The sequence below is a fragment of the Vanellus vanellus genome, assembly GCF_965231255.1.
Source record: "Vanellus vanellus genome assembly, chromosome: 5".
Classification (NCBI taxonomy): domain Eukaryota; kingdom Metazoa; phylum Chordata; class Aves; order Charadriiformes; family Charadriidae; genus Vanellus; species Vanellus vanellus.
Genome location: NC_138910.1, coordinates 71,405,479 through 71,428,547, shown reverse-complemented (window position 1 = coordinate 71,428,547; position 23,069 = coordinate 71,405,479). Strand labels below are relative to the sequence as shown.

General features: G+C 39.4%; 1 protein-coding gene across 2 annotated transcripts in view; it reads left to right on the top strand.

Annotated features, from left to right (window-relative positions):
• GPBP1L1 (GC-rich promoter binding protein 1 like 1) overlaps positions 1–23,069 on the top strand; it is a 34,047-nt gene that overhangs the window by 4,426 nt on the left and 6,552 nt on the right. For both annotated transcript variants that reach the window (XM_082483595.1, XM_082483596.1), the window contains 7 exons: positions 11,204–12,095; positions 12,937–13,051; positions 15,217–15,346; positions 15,714–15,997; positions 18,775–18,847; positions 19,990–20,183; positions 22,526–22,666. In XM_082483595.1, coding sequence (XP_082339721.1) covers positions 12,992–13,051; positions 15,217–15,346; positions 15,714–15,997; positions 18,775–18,847; positions 19,990–20,183; positions 22,526–22,666 — 882 coding nt within the window. In that variant the 5' untranslated portion in view covers positions 11,204–12,095; positions 12,937–12,991. The remainder of the gene's footprint in view (positions 1–11,203; positions 12,096–12,936; positions 13,052–15,216; positions 15,347–15,713; positions 15,998–18,774; positions 18,848–19,989; positions 20,184–22,525; positions 22,667–23,069) is intronic.

Here is a 23,069-nt window from a genome sequence, read left to right as displayed (position 1 = left end):
GGTCTTGACTGTTAGTTTAGGAAAACTGTCTTTCCTCTACTTTGAACTCTAGTTAAAGTAGAGAAACAGGTTAATGACGGCTTTAATGTCTTCAGGTTGGCTGGGCCTTACAGAATGTATTATACAGTATTTAGAGAACTGAGAACCTGTGGGGGTGGGAAAAAATCCAGAATACAGAAAAGTGTTGAGGAGCTCTTCCCCTCACAACATCTAGAAAAAGACAGGACTTAGGTATGTTCAAGGGAAGAGTGTTCACATCAGGGAGTCTGTCCTGGGTCACCTACTGTTTGGTGTTTTCACTTTTCTATGTTGAAATAGTGTTCTTATTAAACAGACAGATGACACGATATTCACAATTTCAATAAATGGTCTGAAATCAATAGGATTGATTTCAGCCATTTTGGTGTAGATGGGTTCAAGTTACCATGTTCAGGAATATTACCTTATGCAGACAAGTAACAGCTGGCTAGGCAGCAGTTCTGTGGGAGAGTGTCTCAGGGTTGTAGTGGTTCCTAAATTATCATGACTCAGCAGCATTGCTGTCATGAAAATTCACTTGTCATACTGGAATGTATAAAAGAGCATTGCAAATAAGGTAATGAAGCAGCTTTTCCATTCTGCTGAGGAGTGATAGGTCTTCAGCTAAAAGTATCTTGTTCAGTTTGTGATACTGTCATACTCTGGGAAAGTTATGGCTGGGTAACAAGATCTGTAAAGAAAATAACAAAGTCTAAAAGAGAGAACGCTTGGTTGAGTATTGGGGGAAAAAAATTTGATTGTTTAGCTCTAGAATGGTTTTATACAACTTATGTTTCATCAGACATCAGCAGGTGATCTATAAAGCAGCTTAAAAAAGTTCCCTGCAGGTATAACTGGGAGACACCTCTGACATCCTGTCACTGCCTGCAAGCTGTCGTGCTTGGTAGGTGGGTCACGTCAGGCTTTTTTCATCATCAGTGCTTTGAACTTAAAAGCTTGTAGCTTCAACAGTAAAATTGGAGTGGCTGGGGGGGTTGTTTTTTTAAAAACATAACTATATTTGATCCCAGAATATGTTCTTACATCCAATACTACGTTACATATCCATTACATTTTTCTGCTGCCAAACAGTGCTGGGGATGCAGGGTGGTCTATGGGACGCACCCCACCCACCCCCCACCCCAACACCCCATAAAAAACAAACAAACAAACAAAAAAAACGAACACAAACAAACTCTGCCACCTGCTAAGGTTGCCTTTCAGTCAGGGAATACTGAAGTTGTGGTCTGGAGAAAAGATGTCTTAAAAGGTATCAGCAAAGAGAGGTTAGTCAGCTTGCCATATCCATCATGAATAAAACAAGTAGTGATGGGTTGAAATTGCAGCAGAATATATTTAGGTTAGGCATTAGGAGCAGGGACGGGCTTTCAAGCCATAAGAATAAGCAAAACAGATTGTAGAGATACGCTGGAGAATGCTGGTATGCTAATCTCTTTTGATTTACAGCTCCCGAAAAAAAATACTCCAGTGGAGGTATGAATAGCTGCATAATTAATTCCAGTATGGTGATAACAAACTTGTTTTTCTGATATTTTCTGAGACATTTTAGGATTAATTTTTGGACCCCTGCAGCCTGAAGATCACTGTACAAATGGCAGAGGAGGGTGTTGCTTAGTTTATTTTCAAAGACAGCTGATGGGAGAGGGTAGAGCTAAAGTCTTTTAATCGCAGGAGAAGGGGATGAACTGTGCAATCTCTGAAGATTCTCCCCCCTCCCCAATGCCGATGTTTTCCTAGTATTCCCTAGTTTATTGTAGGACCCTAGGATAGAAGAATAACATTGCTTAACTCCTGGCCTGCACAGTGTACCTGCAGAATAACAGCACAGTAGTTCTCTGCAAGATCTAAAGACGAAGCTCAAACCAGCTGGATAATGCCTTGTCTGTAACTCCTTGCTTTATTTTATCTCTTGAGTTTCACACACTAGATCATAGAGAGAGCTCCAGCAAAGCACTGTGAACATCCGAAATGGGTATATCTGCCAGCTGCAGCAAATCATCAGATCACAGGATTAGGGATCACTTGTTCCTCTTTTTGGTTTGGGGTTTGGTTTTGTTTTTTTTTTTAGCCAAGACCAAACAAGTGGAATATCTGTCATTTGTTCAATTTATTTTATACATACAGGACTTGTTTTAAACTGAATTGTCTTCAGTAACTTTTCTGCATTGATGTTTGATTAATACTTTCTTAATTAGAGAAAGTGCTGAAAACATTAAGCTAGTACAATGAAAAACATAGCAGACAATGTAAACTTTACGAACTGTAATGCAGGTGTTGTACACATGCTGAAAAGTGCTGAGTGAACACGTCTTTGTCGTGTCCTAGTCATAGACAAATAAATGTGGAGTTTGTTCATATTGCCCTGGTCTTGAGGTAAAATGGTTTGGAAATACTCCAATTGGAGGGAGGGGCAGAGAGGGTAGGATTAGTCCCCCAGTCTTGGCCTGTTGTCTTGGGTGGGAAGTACATATACTGGAATGTACTGCCCTTCCCAGTTTGTAGTACTGGTCTTATAGGGCTGGGGTAATGGTATTGAGGGGAAGAATTACTGTACTATTGTTTAGGATAATGGTCTCTTATTTTTGAATGTCCTTTTCTCTTATTTTGTTGACTCTCAATTCTCTTTCCTCTTTGCAAGTGACATGCCTTCTACTCTCTTATCCTTCATCTGGAATGCAGATCTGTACTTCCCTGTACTTGATTTATAGTCTCTCTTGCCTTGACACAAATATTTGATAAATAGTCTGGCTGCATTTGATGCTCTTTTCTCAAGGAAATATGTTTTTCTCGGCTCCAAACAGAATATATTTAAATGTAAATGTGCTATAGTAGTGATAGAAACCCTGGTAAAATACTGGGTTATAAAATACCCTTAGTGGGAAACACCTTTTTTAAGGTAGTGGAGAACTACTTCACTTCTGCTTAGGCTCTGTCTACATCTCTGGAAGACAGGTAGGCAGGAGGTATGTAGTATGCAGCAGGGGTAAGCCAGTAATTACATATTTGCAATTCTTTCCCTGTGATGGGGAGCATTATCCTGGTGTATGCTACTGAGCAGTAGAAGTGACTTTGTTCATTAAGGCTTTGGGCAGACCGTACAGATAGGCTTTTCATTGCTATTTCAGTCATTCTGTCATGAGGTTTTGGGGAGGATAGTGATACCTTTAAAGGCAGATATGGCAAGGTGTTTGTAAGGTTCAGGGCAGAACAGAGCCTTATCTTGACCTCAGATACTTTCAAAAGGTCTATAGATCAAAGTGCGCTACAAAATAGATGTTTGATTTTGTTCTCTTCAAGAGCTAAAAAGACCTTTGGATTTGATTAAAATTAGCAGAATACCTTCTCCAGATTTAAAATACCTTATTTAATAAAATGCTAAAGCTGGTTGAAAGTTCAGAACATTGCTCCCATTTAAAGCCTAATATTACTTAAAATACATTTCTTTGTTTTGTATCAGTAGTGTCAATAGATACACTTGTTTAACAGAGGTGTATGAGATATCTAGAACCTTACTCCGTGCAGTAGGGCAGAGCAGTGGGCGGGTTTTAAAATTTCAGGTAACTACCGCAGTTCTCTAACATAAACAGTACTAAAAACTATTAAAGGGACATTGGAGGGAAGTGGAATCTTGAGTGGCACAGGAGAGAGGCGTAAGGGATGACAGTACTGCTAGTGGCTGCAGAGTATAAAACATTCAGGAATAATTGTTGGTTGGCATAACATCTAGAAAGTGTGTGCTGTCCCTATTCTGTGCTTATAAGGAGTTCAGCCTTTTAGATTTTACGCATTTAAAACGGTTCTGTCTTGGTACTCAAGAATAAGCTCATTAGAACCCACTGGAACAGTTCAGTGGCAATGTATCATACATGCTGGCTGAGGTTCAGAGCCTTATCTTATACAGGCTTCTGTATGGGTTCCCCAGATGCCTTCTTTTCCAAAATGTGCTTTGGGCTTTTGTGTTAAATACAGCTTCCTTCCAAAGACAAGCTTGCTGGAGTTAGGGTCTGTGGTCTCCTCTGTGCACCTGGTACTGTTGACCCAGTAGTAATGTGGTAGCCTTGCTGGGGGAAACTTGCATCAGCTGGGGCTGAAAGGGCAGGCAGCAATCAATCAATAGCATTGCTAAAGGTGATGGTTTTGTTGTTGTTGTTTTCTTATTTGATGGAGAATCTTTCCTACATCACAGTCCTAGAAGTCACTTTTCTCTGTGATTTGGTTATGTTACTCTTGGATGCCCTTGTGTCCTTGATTGCTGTTAAGAAAGAAAAAAAAATCATGTCCTTACCCAGACCTTGCTGCATTCTAGATGTCAGTATGTATTCACAAGACCATGCTGTTAAGGCTTTGCAAGGTATGTGGCTGGGTGGGTGCAAGTATTTGTTCCAGAAATTTTGAAGGAGGTAGGATTCAGGTCAGTGTGACCTTAGAGAAATGGAAAGTAAGCAGGTAAATGGGCAGGTTGTTTGTGAAGCAGGACTGCATGAGGTGCCAGTGGGAGGACTGTCAATACAGAAAAGAGTTTTAGGGTATAGATGTGTCCATATGGGCCTTTCTTAACCTATTTTTGGTTAATTTAAGTTAGTCATCTGGTTTGCAAAAGTGGTCAGATACAGGACAGTTAATGATTTCTCCCCCACCCCCAGCCTGTTACTCTGGAAAAACTTTTGTGTGGACAAGCTTCTGGCATGTTTTCATCTTGGGATATATAGATTTGCAGTGTTGTTTCTGGAACGCAAAACAGTTTTGATGATTCTGCAAGGTAGAGTCGTTTGCTTTAAACTTGAAAAACAAGGTGTTAATCTTTCAGTAGTGGCTGGTTTTCACAAGTACTTTTAATATCTGTATTTGGGAAGATTTTGGTTTGGACCATGATTAACATTTTAATCCATCATTTAGTGTTTTAATGGGCTCATGTTTCCCTGCTTCCATAAAATCCTTCATAAGTGATGCTTTGCCTCTTTACATGCTAGATTTTGCAGCACACAGATACAATTTAAACAGTATTTTGCACGGTATTTTTAATTACTAGAACTGCCCTTTGTATTCGAGTAACCGTTTTGGGGGGCTGGTTGTGTGATATAATGGAAAGAAACAAGTAACGATGGCAGATGTGTATTATAGTTATGCTGGTGCATAATAGCTCAGGTGTGTGAGCACTACCAGTTGTACGTGCCGTTCTGGAACATCTACATTTGTTCTCTCAAAAGGGAACCGTATTTCAGTCGTGTAGACAGACTGAAGGTGTGTCTAGACAATTGTATTAATGGAAGCTGAAAGCAAAATAAAAGTAAGTTTGTTTTGTAGATACTTTATGTAGGTGAATGTGCCATTAACTGCAAATAAACGATCTCAGCTTGAGAAGACATAGCTCACCAGTTGTTATAACAACTATAGTACTAGTAATGCTGCACTTGTGCCTTCTATTATAGTAAGGCCTAATAACGCATGTGAGGTTGAAGCAAGATTTGTAATTACATTATTTTAAAAGAGCTGTGTGCCCAAATATGATTATCTTATTCAATAAAATGTTTCTAATAATAGTAAGACCAAGCCATGCTCTGCTTTTTTAGAAAACAGGATAATGAAATTTCATGTGTGGCTTTTTGATATCCTTTAGGAAATCAGTAGCATGGTTTTGATGACTCCTAGGTTGGGCTCCGGGCTGTGACTTGCTATTTCTATGCATGTGTTGAACGAATCAAAAGTTGTTAGAAAGATATCATATTTTAGTGAATGCACATGGTATTAATTCCTTATCATAAACTAACATACACCTGTTAAATGATACTCTGAAGAGTAGCTAAGTGGAAAGGTCTGTTGTGTATGTTTAGGCATATCTGCTTGATTAAATAACTTTAAAAGAGCTGCACAGAAAGAAAACTGATGAGGGTAGTAAATTCTGTTCTGCCTTATGCATCCATTAAATTGTTCACTAATTTTTCTGAATGCTTTTGCAACCCAGCTGACATCTGATCTTTAGGAATATTACTGAAATCCCAAATTGAGTTGGTCAGTTAGAAAACCAAATCTTTACTGTTTTTAAGTAAACATGTTCTATTTAGAGAAATACATAGAAATGCAGTGAAGTGAGCTGAAATTGTGGCAGGGACAGGCAGACGTTGTCCCTGTGACCTTTTACAGCTGCTATTAGCTGGATTGATAAATGTATAACGAAGGGTAAAAGTTGACTTTTAAGCTAGTTTTCTGCTAGAGGCTCCAAGTCGTTGCGATTTGCTTTTGCAGGAGATGAGAAATTGAATTAATGTAACTAATAGGATTCTAGGTTGACAGCAGAGCTGAAGAGGCTTGCAAGGAACGTTGTGGCAGAAAAAGCATCCAGTAAAACTTGTCTGTTTCAGAAATGTGAGCTGTAGTATGTAATGTGAGCGAAGGTTAGAAGCCCTGGTTCCAGGTATTCCCAGAGAGTTGGTGTGCTAGAACAGCACGGCATGGCAGGCAATCTTTTATCTCGGGGCAGATTTCTCTTCCCATCAGGCTTGTACAGTTTTGTAGACCAAGGCAGGAGATGGAAGAGGAAGCAATAGAAAAAATGCACTGCTGATAAGGCTAATCTATGCGTTTTCATAGGGGTTTTGAAAGGTCTTGATCCATTCCCAGTGAGTAGTTTCATATCGCAGCTCAGGGGCCGTGTTATCTTTAGCTTGTCTCTTTAGTCTTACCTTCTGGTCGATATAGGTCTTGGCATATTGAATATATCCTTGGTTCCTACTGTCAGGCATATATGGAAAGCTCAGCTTGAGAGTCGAAGCTTTATAAACTCTCTCTGGCTTAGAGATTAACTCTGGTCAAGTCAATGTTAGGAGTAGGAATGAAAGTTAGCAGAAGGATTAAGACTGTGTAACTATATTAAACTGTAGCACAGCAAGAATACTTTTTTAATGGTGTATCAGAGGACGAGTTTTTTGTCCTGGACTATGTATGTTCCTTACTGTAGTCTTTAAATTGAATGTGCTTGTATGTTTCTTCAATTTTCATGTCAAACTTTAATATTTGTTTAGATAAATACACAATGAAATCTGATAATATGAAAAAGCATCTGACAACTTTCACTTGTTTATTTGACTCAGTGACAAATATCACTTCTTCCACTTCCATGTTAAACAACATGGTGAAGGATATTTAGATATGAAACTTAAGCACAAGGGGAAAAAGTACTTTTGTAACAACAAAAACTTATGAAAAGAGATTGCTATGAAATAAGTTAAAACACTTTTAATGCAGCATGTTAAAAATGATAATTGAAATTATTTAAAGGTTAATTAGAACTGTTAACAAGTGGAACTTAAGTGCTAATACAGAGTTTAATGATTTACAAACTTCTATTACTTGCCAAAGACGACTTCATTTTCATCAGGGAAAGAATATTTTGGGGTAGCTGACAGACAACCTTTTTTCTTCACCAAAGGTCATTAATGCAGATTTCATTGTTCTGAACACTTCATTTAGTGATATTATTAGTTTCTCTTTTTCTGATCTTATTTCCAGAAGTAATTCAAACTTGAACTCATTTAAAAGAGTGAGAATTAATTAAATTTGCGTTGATGAGCATTTTCCTTTGCTTTTTTCCTGGAATTGGGAGTGGCTACTGGGGATGATCTTTGCCCTTGCTGTTTTCCATAGTGAAGCAGAGACCAGTTCAACTGAACTGTGAATGCAGTATGGGAAGAATTGGGAACTTTGTCGTCAGGGAATGTGTGAGTGTTTGTTCTACTCACGTGCTCATGTGCATGACCAGAGAAAAGCAGACCCCACCTGAATTTCAGGAGTATCTTTGCTCTCTTCATTATTGAGTAGTTAGCAAAGGCCATTTCAGTTGTATGTAGTAATAACAAAAAAAAAAATAGATGTTGTTAGATATTAGGAAGAAAGGTTAAAAAATGCTCAGTTTTGTCAATGTATACATTGGTCGTACTCCCAGATTTGGAGCGCTTTATGCAGTTTTGGTGACTTTATATCTAATGGTAAAGGCTAGTAAGGATGATGAGAGAAGTTCAGAAAGCTTCCAGAAATAGTCTGGCTTAGCTTGGAAGAGGCGTGACTTGATGAGTACATATATCATGTATAAAATCATGAGTATCGTGGAAAGCCGAATAGAATGTGGTCAGGCACTTTGGTAGCACAAGAAAACATCCATTTGAATTGAGGCTGACGTTTTTATAGCCACAAATCGACTTTTACACAAAGCCCAAGTAGACTGTGCCCCCTCTCATTTGGGAGGCAAAAACATATAAATGTGTCTAAAAACAAACAAAAAAAAAATTCAACAGATTTACGTAGAAGCACTGACTGGTAATAAACTATAATACAGACTCTGGCTTAAAAGTCTGAGAAAGTGTCCTGGGAGCCCTGATGTTATTCACTCTTGATCTTGCACTTTTTTTTTCCTGAAGAATTTATTGTAGGTTGCTGTCAGAGAAGGTAATTGAGAGGCATTGGGTCTTGTTCATTATGATTTTGTGATATTATTGTTGTCAGTAGTATGGTAGGTTATGGAAGTGGTCTTAGGTTGAAGGTGTAATGTTGGGCAGGATTCAGAGTGTGTGTGTGAGAGGAGGCTGTAAAACCTAGCACGTGGGGTAATCCTGGACACTGCAGGGTTTTGGTAGTAATGTCATTAACAACATTTCATCTAATAGCAAGTTTTTTGCTTTAGCAAAAATTATTGGATTTTAATGTCACATACCTTGTTCTTTTTGTGGTACTACACGCACAGGAAGGCGATGACTGAAGAGCAGCATATATGCCTATTGAGCCAGCTGCAGGCTGCATTGCTGTATAGTGTATTGGCATGTTATAGCCTTCCGTACCTTACTCGTGCCAGGAAACACAGCTTTGGAAGGGCTCAAGACATGAGTTTGAATTTACTATCTAAAGTGTGTTTCCTGTACGCTACTTAAAGATAAGTGGGTGGACATTAATTTAAGCCTCTTTATTTTACTGCAGCATCTTCAGAGCCGTGTAACTAACACCCACAAGTGAGATTGTTTCAGAACAAAAGTTACAGAAGAATCAAAATACTTGATAGAAGGTTTGAGATGATGTGGAGGTCATTCCTTTAACAAGTGTAAAGTTTTCTGATCAGCAGTGCCTAATTTATGCTAACTGCAAGCATGATGTTTGCAAGACTTGGACATCAGTCCCAAATGTCACGTCTAGGAGTTGCACTAGACTGCCTATGTGCATGTTAGGTACTGCTCCATAGTGAACTGTCCTGGTCGCTGACACTAACAATGATATCAAAATAGCTGGTTAGGACACCTGGATCTTCTGCAAGATCTTTTCTAAACTTCAGCATTTTGCAAAGAGTTTCACATTAGTTTTGATTGTGCTGAAATATAAAAAGATGCCTTGCAGTAACACAAGTTTTGCAAAAAGTTGATGCGCTTTCCATTTCCTTTTCCAAAGTTACTGGGAACCTTTTTTGTGAAGTGGAACCTGAGTGTTGTACTCTGTGGTGTTTTTATTTTTGTTATATACTCGGACCTAGTTCCTACTTCAAAACTGTAATTCTGTGGTGTGCATTTATTTAGATACCCTTAAATCCAGAGAACAGTTCTGTGTGGGCTTTGCTCTGTTTAGGTCCATTTTTCACATCACTGTGAATCGTTCTCAAGGTTCGTTAAATCAACTTCTTAAATTATATGAGTTGCTTTGGTCAATAGTTTGACATGGCTTAATTGCTATACAGTTTGTTCTGAAAAGCATATTTATTCAGAAGGTAATGAATCCTGTTTAAATATATTCAACTGCATTGACTTTGTCCCTGTTTTATCTTCTACTTACTGCTCAAACGTTTGGTAGCAGCCTCTGAAGGTCACATCTAAAGGAGTTCTGTACCTGTGCTGAGTTCAGCGTGATGGGAAGACTGTTCTATCTGCAGCAGATGTTCCAGCATGTCCCTATACACACTGAAAAATTACCCTTTAATAGAAAAACAGGTCTTGATAGGTTAGCACTTTTGTTTACAGTGTGTGATGCTTACTAGCTTGTGGCATGGGGTGGGATGCTCGGAAAGTTCCCAGGTCAGTATTGTGTATGGCCATGTCCACTCTGGTTTTGCCTCATCTTGGCTGGTAGTTTTTAGGGGTTGTATGGCTGCTTGTTGTTTTTCTACCTCCAGAAATGTGATCCTGGCTTACAGCTTAGGTGCAAAAATGTTTCCCTCTTTCCAAACTCCCCTACACAACAATAACATCTAGTTCCAGAAAGGAAACATGATATGAACATGAGGGGTTTCATTAAAGGGAATGACCCAGAGGATGAAAAGGTGGTGATTCTTTTACTATTCCCTGTGTATGCTTATTTTAAGCCTCTCAAAATTGTCTTAAAAACTTAAAAAAAAAAAAAAAAAAAAAAGTGCTTAGCAGATTAAAGAATGGCATAACAAGTGCAACAAAACCCAAAACTGATCAGAGAATGGAACCCTATTCAAACAAGGAAAACAAACTCAATTAAGTCAAATATAATGGCATAATAAGGCACGCCTAAAGGGATCCTCAGAAACAGCTGATGGCTTCAAAACAGTAATAAAACTTCTCAGATGTTTCAGGAACAGTAAACATATCTGTTTGCTTCTGGTTAGGTAAGATGGTTCAAGGAAAAAGAGGCCATAGCAGAAAAAGTCTTTTTTTGGTGGTGGTATTTTCTGTGGAGGAGTTAATGGAATACTGGATGTATTACTATCATGAGTCTCTTGATAGGGGAGTCTGGCAGTATTGGAGCAGGTGAGCAATGATGTGAGCGCATAAAGGAGATGAGGTACATGGAATGGCCAAATCTACCTGCAGCCTAGAGTCTCATTATTATTTTAGCAGCAGGTTTTAAAATTGCTACGAATTGTGGTATCTCTTTCTTTCATCAGCTGCATGCAGTTTCTCCACTCTTCCTTTTATTCTGATTCAGCTTGTTTGTATTGCCCTTTTGTAAACTAAATTTGGGAAATGACCATTTAAAAGGAAAAATGTCCTTTTCGGGGACTTTTTTTTTTTTATTAGATTATTTCAGGTTTTGTTTTTATCAGAGATCAAATAGCATTTGGCACTTGCACTATAGTTGCTCAGTTTCTCTTTCTGTTCTTCTCTCTAGTCATACTTTGTCATGTTTATGCCGCTTGTATTGATGGGGTTTTGTTTGTTTTTTATAGTGACTACAGTTCCTGTCTTGCCTCTTTGATGGAAGAGGACTATGACCCAGAAGTGAACTCTCCGCTATAGAACAAGAAGCTCTTGTGGAATAATTTGTGTCCCTTTAAAAGCAGCACCCAGTCTGCAAAAAATAGAGTAGAAGAGATTATTTTTGGACCTGGCATTTTTTTGTTCATGTGATCTATGTTTCAGCATGTAAATGGTGAAAAACAGGGAGATAGACATTTGTGCCTGCTTTTGAGCTTTATATCAAGTAGTGCTTAGCTCTGTGGAGCATTAACCAAGTTACGTGAAGACCAGAGTATATCCTAACATTCATTTTTTAAAATACTATACCTTTTTTTAGCAGATGTATGTGATAAAAATGAAGTTTATATTTTAAGAGCACTTGGGCAGATGCTTCTTGTTTAGATCTCAGCATTTGGGACAAACGTTTTTATGTAACGTCGTCCTTTTTCCAGAGTGTTCAGGTTGATCTGCTGCAGATCATGAATTATCCAGCAGACTTGAGTGTATCTGTTCAGTATTAACCATGGTGTTGCTCTGAATGTTGTCATGCAGACTTGACAAACCTTTTTGTAATGTAAAGGCTGACTTCTGTACTACCACGACCAGAGGAAATTTAATGAGGTGAACGTGGTTGTGGCTTTTTTAAAATATAAATTACCTTCTTAGGTATTTTTTTTTTGTAGTGAGAGTGCAAAGAGAGGTTAAAATGAGCAGCTGAGGGGGTGAAGGGCACAGTTGGCACGAAGTGCGGCCTCTCGTGCTCTGCTTCGAGACGCACTATTGCCTCAAGGCTGGCCTTTCAGCATACTGGAGAAGGAAGGAACCCGAAAGTTAGTGAAGCACAGAAACTGAGGACATTGGACTGCAGAGGCCAAACTCAGGGTAAGTGATCATATGTACCTTTTTCTTTGATTACATAGTATTGACTTGTTCATAGGTAAAATTAAAGTTGAAAAATAAAGCAAAATCGTAAACTGGAGAACCTGCCACAAAAAGGCAGAATTCAGTTATACACAGCAATAGTAGAATTTTCATCGTTTTCTGCACTGGAAATTGCTATGACATGTTGGAAAGAACAATACAGTTTCAGATTCCTCAGTGAGATGCCTCAGCTGGTCTTTGCTTGAAGACCCTTCAATCAGCTTGTGTTCTGTTCCTAACCATTGGGTTTCTTAGCTGTGAAGGTAGTTTCAGCATAGGATATTCCCTGGTGTATGGAAGTTGGTGGATCTGGATACAATTTTAAGTTGGGGGTACAGGAGCTGAAGTAATGGTTGTCCTTTAGGTCTCTCATCTGCTCTCATCACCGGTTTGATTTACAGCCTCTGGAATAAAACATGCAGCAATAACCCCTTTGTAAACTGAGACAATGAGCAACGAAGGAACGTACCCCAAATTCTGTTATGTCTTGATTTTATACGTCTGTGCATTGTATGGCTTCTGTATGCCATTTGTTCTGTTTTCTTCTCACCTCCACGCCCTTCCTATCATGAATTTCATGGGCGTGTTAATTGTAAACAGGAAGTAGCTGGGAATGTTTAAGTTCTTACCTGTTTTGGTCAGAGGAACAAAGTCAGCAGGAAGAAAAAATGCTTAAGTGTAATATGAATAACTACAGCGCTTTCCCCCTCCTATTTGTATAGGCCAAGCTTTGGGAAATAAATTGTATTATTATTTCAGTTTGGAAAAGTTGACAGTCAAGGGATGTTCTTTTCATTTACAGATCCTGGCCATGAGGTTTGATGCCTCATTTTATTGAAGGGAGACACTGGACCTAAATGGCGCAGCATGACTTTGTTCCTGCCTGGCTTAACTTCTCAACGCCACAGTCAACCAAGGTAACATTAATACAGATTACCTTCTTTGACAGCTATGACAAGAATAAAAAGAAAAAAATTTCCCCAGTGTTTTGTTAAACTTAAAATATTTAATTTTAACTTCTTTTGTGTTTTTTTAAAGACTTTTGAAAACTTGCTAAGGTGAAAATAATTTTTCTTGTCTTTGTTTTAACCCCAAACTGGGTGGGGTGGCTGACACCCCAGAGGGCCGTGCTGCCATCCAGCGTGACCTGGACAGACTGGAGAGCTGGGCAGAGAAGAACCTAATGAGGTTCAACAAAAGCAAGTGCAAAGTCCTGCACCTGGGGAGGAAGAATGCTGGGCACCAGTATAGGTTAGGGGCGGACCTGCTGGGAAGTAGTTCTGAGGAGAAGGATCTGGGGGTCCTAGTAGACAGTAAATTATCCATGACCCAGCAATGTGCCCTTGTTGCCCAAAAGGCCAATGGAATCCCGGGCTGCATAGGGAAGAGTGTGGCCAGTGGGTCGAAGGAGGTCATTCTCCCCCTCTACTCTGCACTGGTGAGGCCACAACTCGAATACTGAGTCCAGTTTTGGGCTCCCCAGTTCAAGAGGGACAGGGAACTGCTGGAGTGAGTCCAGCAAAGGGGAACTAAGATGATTAAGGGATTGGAGCATCTTCCTTATGAGGAAAGGCTGAAAGAGCTGGGACTCTTTAGCCTGGAGAAGAGAAGGCTGAGAGGAGACCTTATTATGGCGTACAAGTATCTAAAGGGTGGGTTGAAGGAGGATGGAGCCAGGCTCTTTTCAGTGGTTCCCAGTGACAGGACGAGGGGCAATGGGCACAAGTTAGATCATAGGAAGTTCCGTTCAAATACATGGAAAAACTTCTTTACGGTGAGGGTGACAGAGCACTGGCACAGGCTGCCCAGGGAGGCTGTGGAGTTCCCTTCTCTGGAGGTTTTCAAGACCCGCCTGGATGCAGTCCTGAGTAATGTGCTCTGGGCAATCCTGCTTTAGCAGGGGAGTTGGACTAGATGATCTCTAGAGGTCCCTTCCAACTCTGAAAGTCCGTGATTCCATGAAATGTATCCCTTTTATTTCAGAGGAGGAACAGTCTTTGTGTTCAGACATGGAAGTAGTTCAGTGTCTTTACATTGAAACTTCAGTGGGATCCCAAGTAGAAAGTCATTAAAGAAATCGTCCTAAATCTGTGGGAGTCAAGACTTGAGCTGCCACTTATTTACAATTCAGAATATAATTTGGGTTTGATTTATGAAAATACTTTGACCCTTGCTGAGTAGTAGATTGATGATAAGCCCTTGGGCTCTAACTCCAAACTCAGAAATACTCATTAGTTTTTTGCAACCTTAAAATGAGAGCAGGTTGCCCGTCACCTTTCTAAAACTAATTCCAGAAGAAGCTTAGGTTCACCCAGGAAATCTGGTTTAGGACTTCAATAATTTGCATTGCCTGTGCATGGTGGTGGAGGAAGACATTTTAAGAGCAAACCAGCTCATGATGAACAACATTGATGAACAAGTAGGGACACAGCTCTTTCACCTTCATGCTTAAATATGAGGAGACGAAAGTAATTTCAGGATATTTGATCCATTTAAAACAAACTTCTGATTTTTTTATAAATGAGAGAAAGTGAAGAGTAAAAGATTCTTTGGAATCTTAATGCTAGAAGTGTTAATGTTTTCTACAGCATCATAGTTGTTTCAACCCAAAAGTGATTTTAACTTACTTGGTGATCTCTGAATTTCAGTTGGACTGATTGAATCCTCCATTGCTGTCTGCTATTCTGTCTTTAGAGGGAGTGAATGAATGAGCACCTGTGTATTATAGAATTTCTTTAATGATCTTTGCAGAAAGTATGTGTTTGCAAAGACCGCTGGTAAGATTAGTGTGTTAGGTTCTCTCTGATCCTTTGTAGGATACGCTGATTTGTGTGCCATTCTGATAAGGTTCATATGATTGTTGATGTCATTGGCTAAGCAATAGAGATACAAATGCTGTATTGAAAACTAGTACAGGAATGTGGGGTTTGTTGTTTTGCTGTGGGTGTGTTGGTTGTTTTGGGGTTTTTTTGGGGTTTTTTTTTTTTGTTTTTTTTTAAGTTGACAAAATGTCACTGTTGGACTGGCAGGCTTCTGGGTGCCCTAAGGAATGCTTTATTACATCACCTTTTTCTTTCTGCAGTCCCCTGCAGCCACCTTTGAGAAACATGGAGAGCATCTTCCACGGGGAGAGGGCCGCTTTGGGGTGAGCCGTAGGAGACACAACTCTTCTGATGGATTTTTCAATAATGGCCCCCTCCGAACTGCAGGAGGTGAGTAGGAAGAATCAGAACGCAGCCTGAGAGCAAACATTCTGGAATATTCAACAGAATGAAGAATTCTGCAGAACTTAAACAACATTTTCTAAAACTGTACCTTTTCAAAGCATCCTATAAGAAACTTGTGCTATTCTCTTCTTCCATGCCATGCGCTCAGGCCTTAAGGGGTTTCTGTGGTAGCTGTATGTGCATTGTGTAGCTCGGTTTGTTTTCTGATATGATCACACAGTAGCTTAATAACTTTGGCCTTATAGTTACTTAGTGAACACTGACTTACAACAAGAAAAACAGCCTGATATTTCCAGTATTCTGCACACTGTGTTGACTTTTTTTATTTGCATACTTATCTCCTTTTGTTTAGACTGCTGGCATCAGCCGTCCCTTCTCCGCCATGATTCTGTAGATTCTGGTGTTTCTAAAGGAGCTCATGTTGGGCTTTCTGGCAGTCAGCCTGGCTGGCATGGTCCCTCACGGGGCCATGATGGTGTGAACCAGCGTGGTGGAGGAGGAACTGGAGTTCATCGCCACTGGAATGGCAACTTCCATTCTCGGAAAAGTTCCGCCTTTCAAGAAAAGCTGCCTGTTGAATCCAGGGAAGAGAAGAAGGAAGATAAAGAGCAGTTGCAATTTGAGGAAGAAGACTTTGTAAGTGTGTAGCTTCTCACTAGAAGTGGCAGCTGTGAGAAGTGGCTTTTCGGTTCTCATTTTAATTAGCATTGATAGATGGTGAGGATCTAGGGTTGCATTCCGTTCCATGTTTGAGATCAAAACAGATTTAACAAAATTATTCCAGTGCTGACAGGATGCTAATTGGTACCCAGAGTCCTCAGGATTTGACAACCTGTTGGATTATGGGTTTTGGCACATTACTGTATTTTGCCAAATGGTTATTGTGAGCTGAAGATAACATTGTAACACACAAGCCAGATCTTCAGCGAAACCCATAAGGTGACACTTTGGTCTGCCACAGGAAGAGCAGTTGTACTGACTTTGTGGCTTTGCTTACAGAGCCTTTTTTTTTTTTGCTCCTAAGTACATCTGTTCAGCTTATCTTCATTCTGCCTGCTGTTCCTGTCTCCTGCATTCTGGTACATGTTGGTGTTTGTGATAACCTTCCCAAGCTTGTTCATGACATGTGCTCAGACCTTTGCAACCATCTGTCTTGAATCTTCTGGAATAGTATTTTGTTATGAGAGATGTTTTTCTATCTCAATCTGTGGATTGGGGTTTCTTGAGCCATTTCTTCTATCCGTATCTCCACTTCATCAACTTTCTTCTTATCCACCTTCTGATTCACATGGTGTTATCGGTACTATAGTCTCTTACATCCTGGCTTTATTTTTACTGGAATTCAGTTTTCCAAACTTTTCCAAGTAGTATTTGGACTTATGACTTTCATTCTTACCATGTGCATTCCTTAATGCTAATGCTCTGAGATACACGCACCTTTTCTGCTTTCTCTTTCCAATTTAATTTCCCTGATGAGGATTTCATTGTTATCAGACCACCTATATTGCTTTTTGCGTCTTGTTTCTTGCTTTCTCTAGACTCTTCTTGACCAGTGTAATGAGGTCAATATCATCTGTAAGGTTCTGGTAACTCAGTCCCTTCACCTAATGCAATCCCTCTGACTTCATCTTCAATGCTAAAGCTGTTGTTTCCTCCAGTAATGAGAGTTTCTGGTGATAGTGTGCACGCTTGGGCATATCATCGTCTTGAGCTTTTTGCTCTCTTATTCAGCTTTTGCCTCTAGAAGGCTGTTTACAGCTGAAATTGTCATGGCAGTTTGATGGCACTGCTTCTATTCAGGAAATTAGGAGTTGGAGTGAAATATATGAATGCCACACAGCTGCTTCAGGCCAGAATCTAGAATCTACACTTAAATTGCCACAGGAGCCAGTTTACTTTAAGCTGCTGGGCTTTTTCAGTGAAGTGCCTGGGGAGTGATTGCATGCTGTTGTTCAGCTGCTTCTGCTGGGTGTGATAGCCTGCATCACAGGGTGGTTAACGCCTGGAGAGCAGTGGTAAAGCTTGTGTGTAGATTTCTGTTAATCTGATTTCTCAAGAATACTGTAATTCAGGATTTCTATAAGCTTGTTCTTTAGACTGTCAAAAACCTGTTGAAATGTAGAAAGTTAACGATTGCAACGGTGCACTACTGTAGTCTGTCTTGGTCTAATCTTTCTTTCATGTACTACTTCATTCTCTTCTTCAGTGCCTTGATGAGTGCCTTTCCCCAACTTACATGGCTGTTTATTCTGTAATTATTTCACCCATATTTTTTTTTTAAGATGATAATGCCATATGCTGTCTAGTAGCAAGCTTTGCTAAATAACTCCTGTATTGTCTTTGCCATAGTGGTGAAACTAATGGATGCTGTGGTTAAGTATGTAGTTGTTAGGCTTGTGTGGCTGACAGTGGCAACACTTTTCCTGAAAGATCTGCAAAACAGGCTGTTAAGTCTACATTCTCCTGTGGTGTGAGCACCCCTGCTATAAAACTGACCTGTAACTAAAAAATGAAGCACTGAAACAGGGATTTCTAGGGTCTGAGGCAGGAATTTATGCTATGGTGTGACATTTTTTCCTAAGTCTTATAGAACAGGAATGCCTGCTATTTCGAAGCTCATTATTAAAGACTTATGCTGTCACCATAGTAACTAACATATGAAGAAGTCATTAAAAAGAGGAAAAAGATGGCTTTATTTTGAACTGAAGTTATTTGGGACGGGGGAAGAGGAATAGCTAATCAAGAACACTTGTCATTGAATGCTTAGATTTTTCTGTACTCTGCTTTGAGCTTGGACACGTCCTTAGTTGTTCAACTAAGTTGAATTCCGATACTGAATCAAAGGTAAGTCTACAGAGAGCACTGAGTCTGGGTGCAGTATTGTCTGGAAAAGTGGGGTCTGAATCTTAACATAAATTTACATGTAACTTTTTTGTCAGTAATTGTATATATATTCATTACTATTTTACATTAGGAGCCTAGTATTGCTTTTGGGTTTTTTTTTATTTATTTGGTTAGTGCATAATTATTGTATAAAAATATTTGGGAAATGGGACTAGATTCTTCATATACTGATGATGTGGATTCTGTTTTATATTTTGAGCTACTGATTAAGTACCTAAAACTTTTACGTGTGTATTGGTTGGTGGAATATATTTAATCACACAGTAGAACACTAATAGGTCTATCCTGAACCCTCCAATAGTTCTTTTAGAAATACAGCAGAAGCCAAGGAGAATACAAACTTGATTTTTTTATATGTCTTGTGACAAAGCACTCTCTTCTAATTCAGGTGCTGTTCAGAGAAATCTACCTGTACACTGGGATCCTAGAAGCATAATGTTATGTTAATACTGATTTGTTGTTGTTGTTATATACAATATGATATACTCATTCGCATTGTCTTTTTACAGCCATCTTTGAATCCAGAAGCTGGAAGACACAACAACCAGAACAAACCTTTAGGAACACCTTCTGGAGTATGGGGTAGGTAAAGGTATTTACATCGCTGTACAGAACACTGATGCTGAAGCAGAAAATTGTAACCAATGTTTAAATGCTATTTTTCTCACTCAAAAAGATTTTAAAGACTGCAGACAGTTTGCAACTTTTTCTTTGTTGTTTTCATCACACAGTCTTCACTAATCTCTTGGCCTTTTTGCCTACTTGAAACTGTGCTTGTCATAAAAAAAACTTCTGGTGGCAGTAAACGTCACTGTTCTGTTTGCTTCTTGTCTTACTGCAGTTACAGTTTCATTCAGGCATCACTTGAAGGGCAGAGCAGGTTTTAGTGAACTAGACATTAGTTCCTGACTTGTGATCTTCATATTAGAAATACCACAAAACTGTCATAATTCTGTGGTTTGGATTTATTTCGGAATTTTTAAACTCAGAACAGGCTTGCTTTTCATTCGGATGTGGTATGTGAATCTGCCTTTAAAAAAAAAAGTGAAACAAGGTAACAGTTCTTGCAACTAAATATGTTTGTTAATCTCTAGCTAGATTAGTAGGGTTAGATACTGTAAGTAGTACAAATACAAAAAAAATCAAAACCACTTTTTGCTGTAGTACCAGATTGTATTCTTTTTGCATGTTTGTCAGGTAGCTATTGTTCTGCTCAAAAAATAATGACAATTAGCATTTATGGGGCTTTTAGCTGTTTGTACTGTTACTGTTTTTAAATTGTTCTGCTCCTGCAAATGTGTTGATTTGGCCTAAGGAATATTAATTGTGCTTGTTTGTAAAAGCACTGTCTTTCAAGGTATAAGTTATGCAAAGTATTTTTGCTGTGTTAGTGAATTTACAAGGCTGATCAACGGTTGCTCAAAAAAATGCTAATAATCTGTTCTGATTCCTGTGGTATGGTGGAAGGCTGTTAGCTGATCACACTGTAGGTTTTTCCCTTCAACGTCAAGGGAGCTGTTGTGGTTAAATAAAAAAAAGATTGCACTTCAACATCCTTATCCAGTATCTTTGCTCAAAGCTGAAACGAAAGAGCAGCTGGTAGCAGTCTCAGAAACAGAAGTGTAGCATCTAACATTGAGAGGGGAGAAACTGGAGCAGTATACTGAAGCTGTTATGAAACTGAACATTTGTATTTCAGTATCTTTCTTGTTTTATTTTTACAGAAAACCCCCCTAGTGCCAAGCAACCTACCAAGATGCTGGTCATCAAAAAGGTTTCAAAAGAGGATCCTGCCGCCGCCTTCTCAGCTGCATTTACATCACCTGTTTCTCACCTGGCAAATGGCAACAAAGCCACCACCATTGTCCCAAGCGTCTACAAAAATCTGGTTCCTAAACCTGCGGCTCCTCCTTCCAAGGTACAGGGGTTTCCAACCACATTAGTGAACTGCAGATCAAGGCTCTCCCCCTGGACAAGGGCATCAACCCCCTAACAAATAGCAGGAGTTGGAATCCAGTAGTTTCTGGGGTAGTGGCCTTCACAGTAGAGGTCTGTTTACTACTAAAATTGTTGTTCCCTGTTAAAATGGTATTTGGTCTTGTCCATACAGATATCTAACCTCTATTCTGACTATACTAATGTCTGTCTGAATAGCTGTGTTCTCGTGCATTAGAGAAATACTTATCTTACTTAGACAAAACAAGCAAAGCTAGAGGAGTGGAATGTGTGCTAGGATGTGCTTGAATTGTTCACGTGACTACCTTGAAACATCTTTATTGGGTTACAATACTTTGATGTGTTTAAAACACAACTGAGACTAAGATCAGATTAGATTGTAATATCCTGCAATTTAGCTTTAATTTTGTTGAGCCTTAAAGACAACCTGGAAAAGTAATGGGGTTTGTGCTATAATTCTTTTACTGAAAGGAATACAGGAGTGTTGAAAAATACAAGTAGTTCTCTTGTTTCTTAGCTCTAGGCTTCATCTTGCCCATTTTTTCCAGAGAATCTATATGTATGGATGCCCTAGAAACTTTGTAGAAATAATAGCGAAAGTATTTAGAAGCTTAAGAAAACTATTAGCTAGGTTGTTCTTTAAAAAGGTGTCCAAATACTTCGAGTTCTAAAATTTATTAATGCTGGCTGCAACATTCCAACAAAATCTTCCCTGTGATTAGAGGACAGAAATTGCAGTGCATAAAGTAGCAGAGGGGTCAAAACATTCCTTTTGACAAAGTCAGCAGTATTGGAAAGTTGTCACAGGCAAACTGAATGAAAAATGTTTTTGTTAAGTTGTACCAAGTAGTATTGAAAGGAAGACAACTGGTGTCAGTGAAACAAGTGTGTTCTGTCTTGGCTAATTGTTCACAGTCAAGCAATCCATGAGGTCATAATCTGCAAACGATTCCTTTCGATATTCATCTCTAGTTGTGCTTGAATCTAGTGGCCTCCCCAAGAAAGCAGTAGGGGTCTGTCTTTGAATTTGTCTCAGCTGCCCCTTTGTGGAAGCTGGGAGAACAACAATCAGCAGCCAAGAGCTGCGTATGAGAACAGTGCAACCACTGGATCTGCGGAGAGAAACTTTTGGTCAATGTAATTCTATGCCCTAATTTTAGTACCAGGCAATATTGCACAGATAGGGATATTTTCTGGATTTGAAGAGAATGTTTGAAATGTGTGCTGTGAATGCCAAATGATCCATTCAGTAATGTGGACTGTTCTTGTTTCTAAGTTGGAGTGAAAGAGTAATGCTGTTGGCCTCCCTACCGATTTATTTCTTTAGAAATTAGTAAAATAACCCAATAGAGAGTGAGAACATAGCAGAAGCCATTATTTCAGTCTCATTGCTTGCGGAATGTGAGATCTGTTGCATCTCAAATCTAGCTGAATCCCACTTGTGCATGAGTTATTTTGCTCATGACTTGAAGCTGACTTCAGAAGTCTAATGGGTCAAAGGAACCAGTATATTTTAATGCGCTGACAGGTGTATTTCTCATGCTACTTGATACGAGTTTCTTGTTAGGATCCTTTTTGTAAAGACTGTCACTTCACAGTGCTTGTCCTTGGTTGATAAGAGAGGCTGAAGAATAACATTCCAAGTAACAAAAATTTATCTTGGATTCTTTGTTTTTCAGCCACGTCGCCAGTGTATTTGAAGGGATACTGCAGAGAGTATCCAGAGCAAAACAGCAAGTGCTCATACACTTTAATGAACTGGCTGTTTTCTTATTTTTTGTTGTTAAATCAGTGCGATGATGGACACTTTCAGAGCCCTAGGAAATAAATAATTTGCATTCTCAGCCTGGACAGAAATATTCCTTGATGTGCTTCTTCCTTGCACAGGGGAACTTCCCGTCAAGTGACGCAAACCCTTTCTTTATGGCATACAGTGCTCCCATATGAAATGTGAATTTAATTGGAATTTTTTACTTTCTATCTGTGGGTAGCTGTAAGATGCATTGCATTACTCAGTGGTGATTCCAGTTAACGAAGTGCAATGCCAGATTTTCTCTTTGAGCTCTAACGGTGTTTTACTGGAGCCCATGAAGCAGAACTGTGTGTGGTTTGGGGAAAACCAGGAGATGATGGGGAAAAATAATGGGTGTCAAGGTAAACTTGTTGAGACTGTTCTTGGAGAGGGGGGAAAAAAAATATCTGTACAACAGTGGACATAATATTTATTTGTTTTACTACTTGCGAGCAACTCCTCCTTGTGCCTTACCATTTACTGTCCAGTATTTTGTGTTCTCTTCGATATAGCCAAGTCCATGGAAAGCCAACAGAAGTGAACATAAACCAGGCTCGCTCTCCTCCAGCCGTGATTCCGCCTTTACCAGTCCAGTGTCTGTAACCAAACCGGCGGTACTGGCGAGTGGCTCAGTCCTCACCTCTCCCAAAGAGGTAAGAGGTTAGGTTTGGGGACAGGGTGGGAACTTTTATCACTAGCACCTACTATAGCTTAAACATGATAAGGTCCTCTCTTTACATGGTATACCTACCTTTGCACCCTTGAAGAATGACTCACTTGTACATTCTTAGCACGCTCTGCCACATCTGATACACTAAAAGAAATAAAAATATGGTTTACCTGGATGTAAAGCCATTGGTGTTTGTCTGAATGTATAAGAATTTCACTCCAGTATAAAAAATACTAATGCTTGAAATAGTGTTGCATATCTAGACATGCATAGACTTGGTGTCATCAGAGTACAGATACCAAGAATTGATGTGAACAGATAGGTAAACTGATTCCCATGCTATTCTTTAATATGGGGGGAGGAGGGGGGAAGGAAAGTGATCTGCC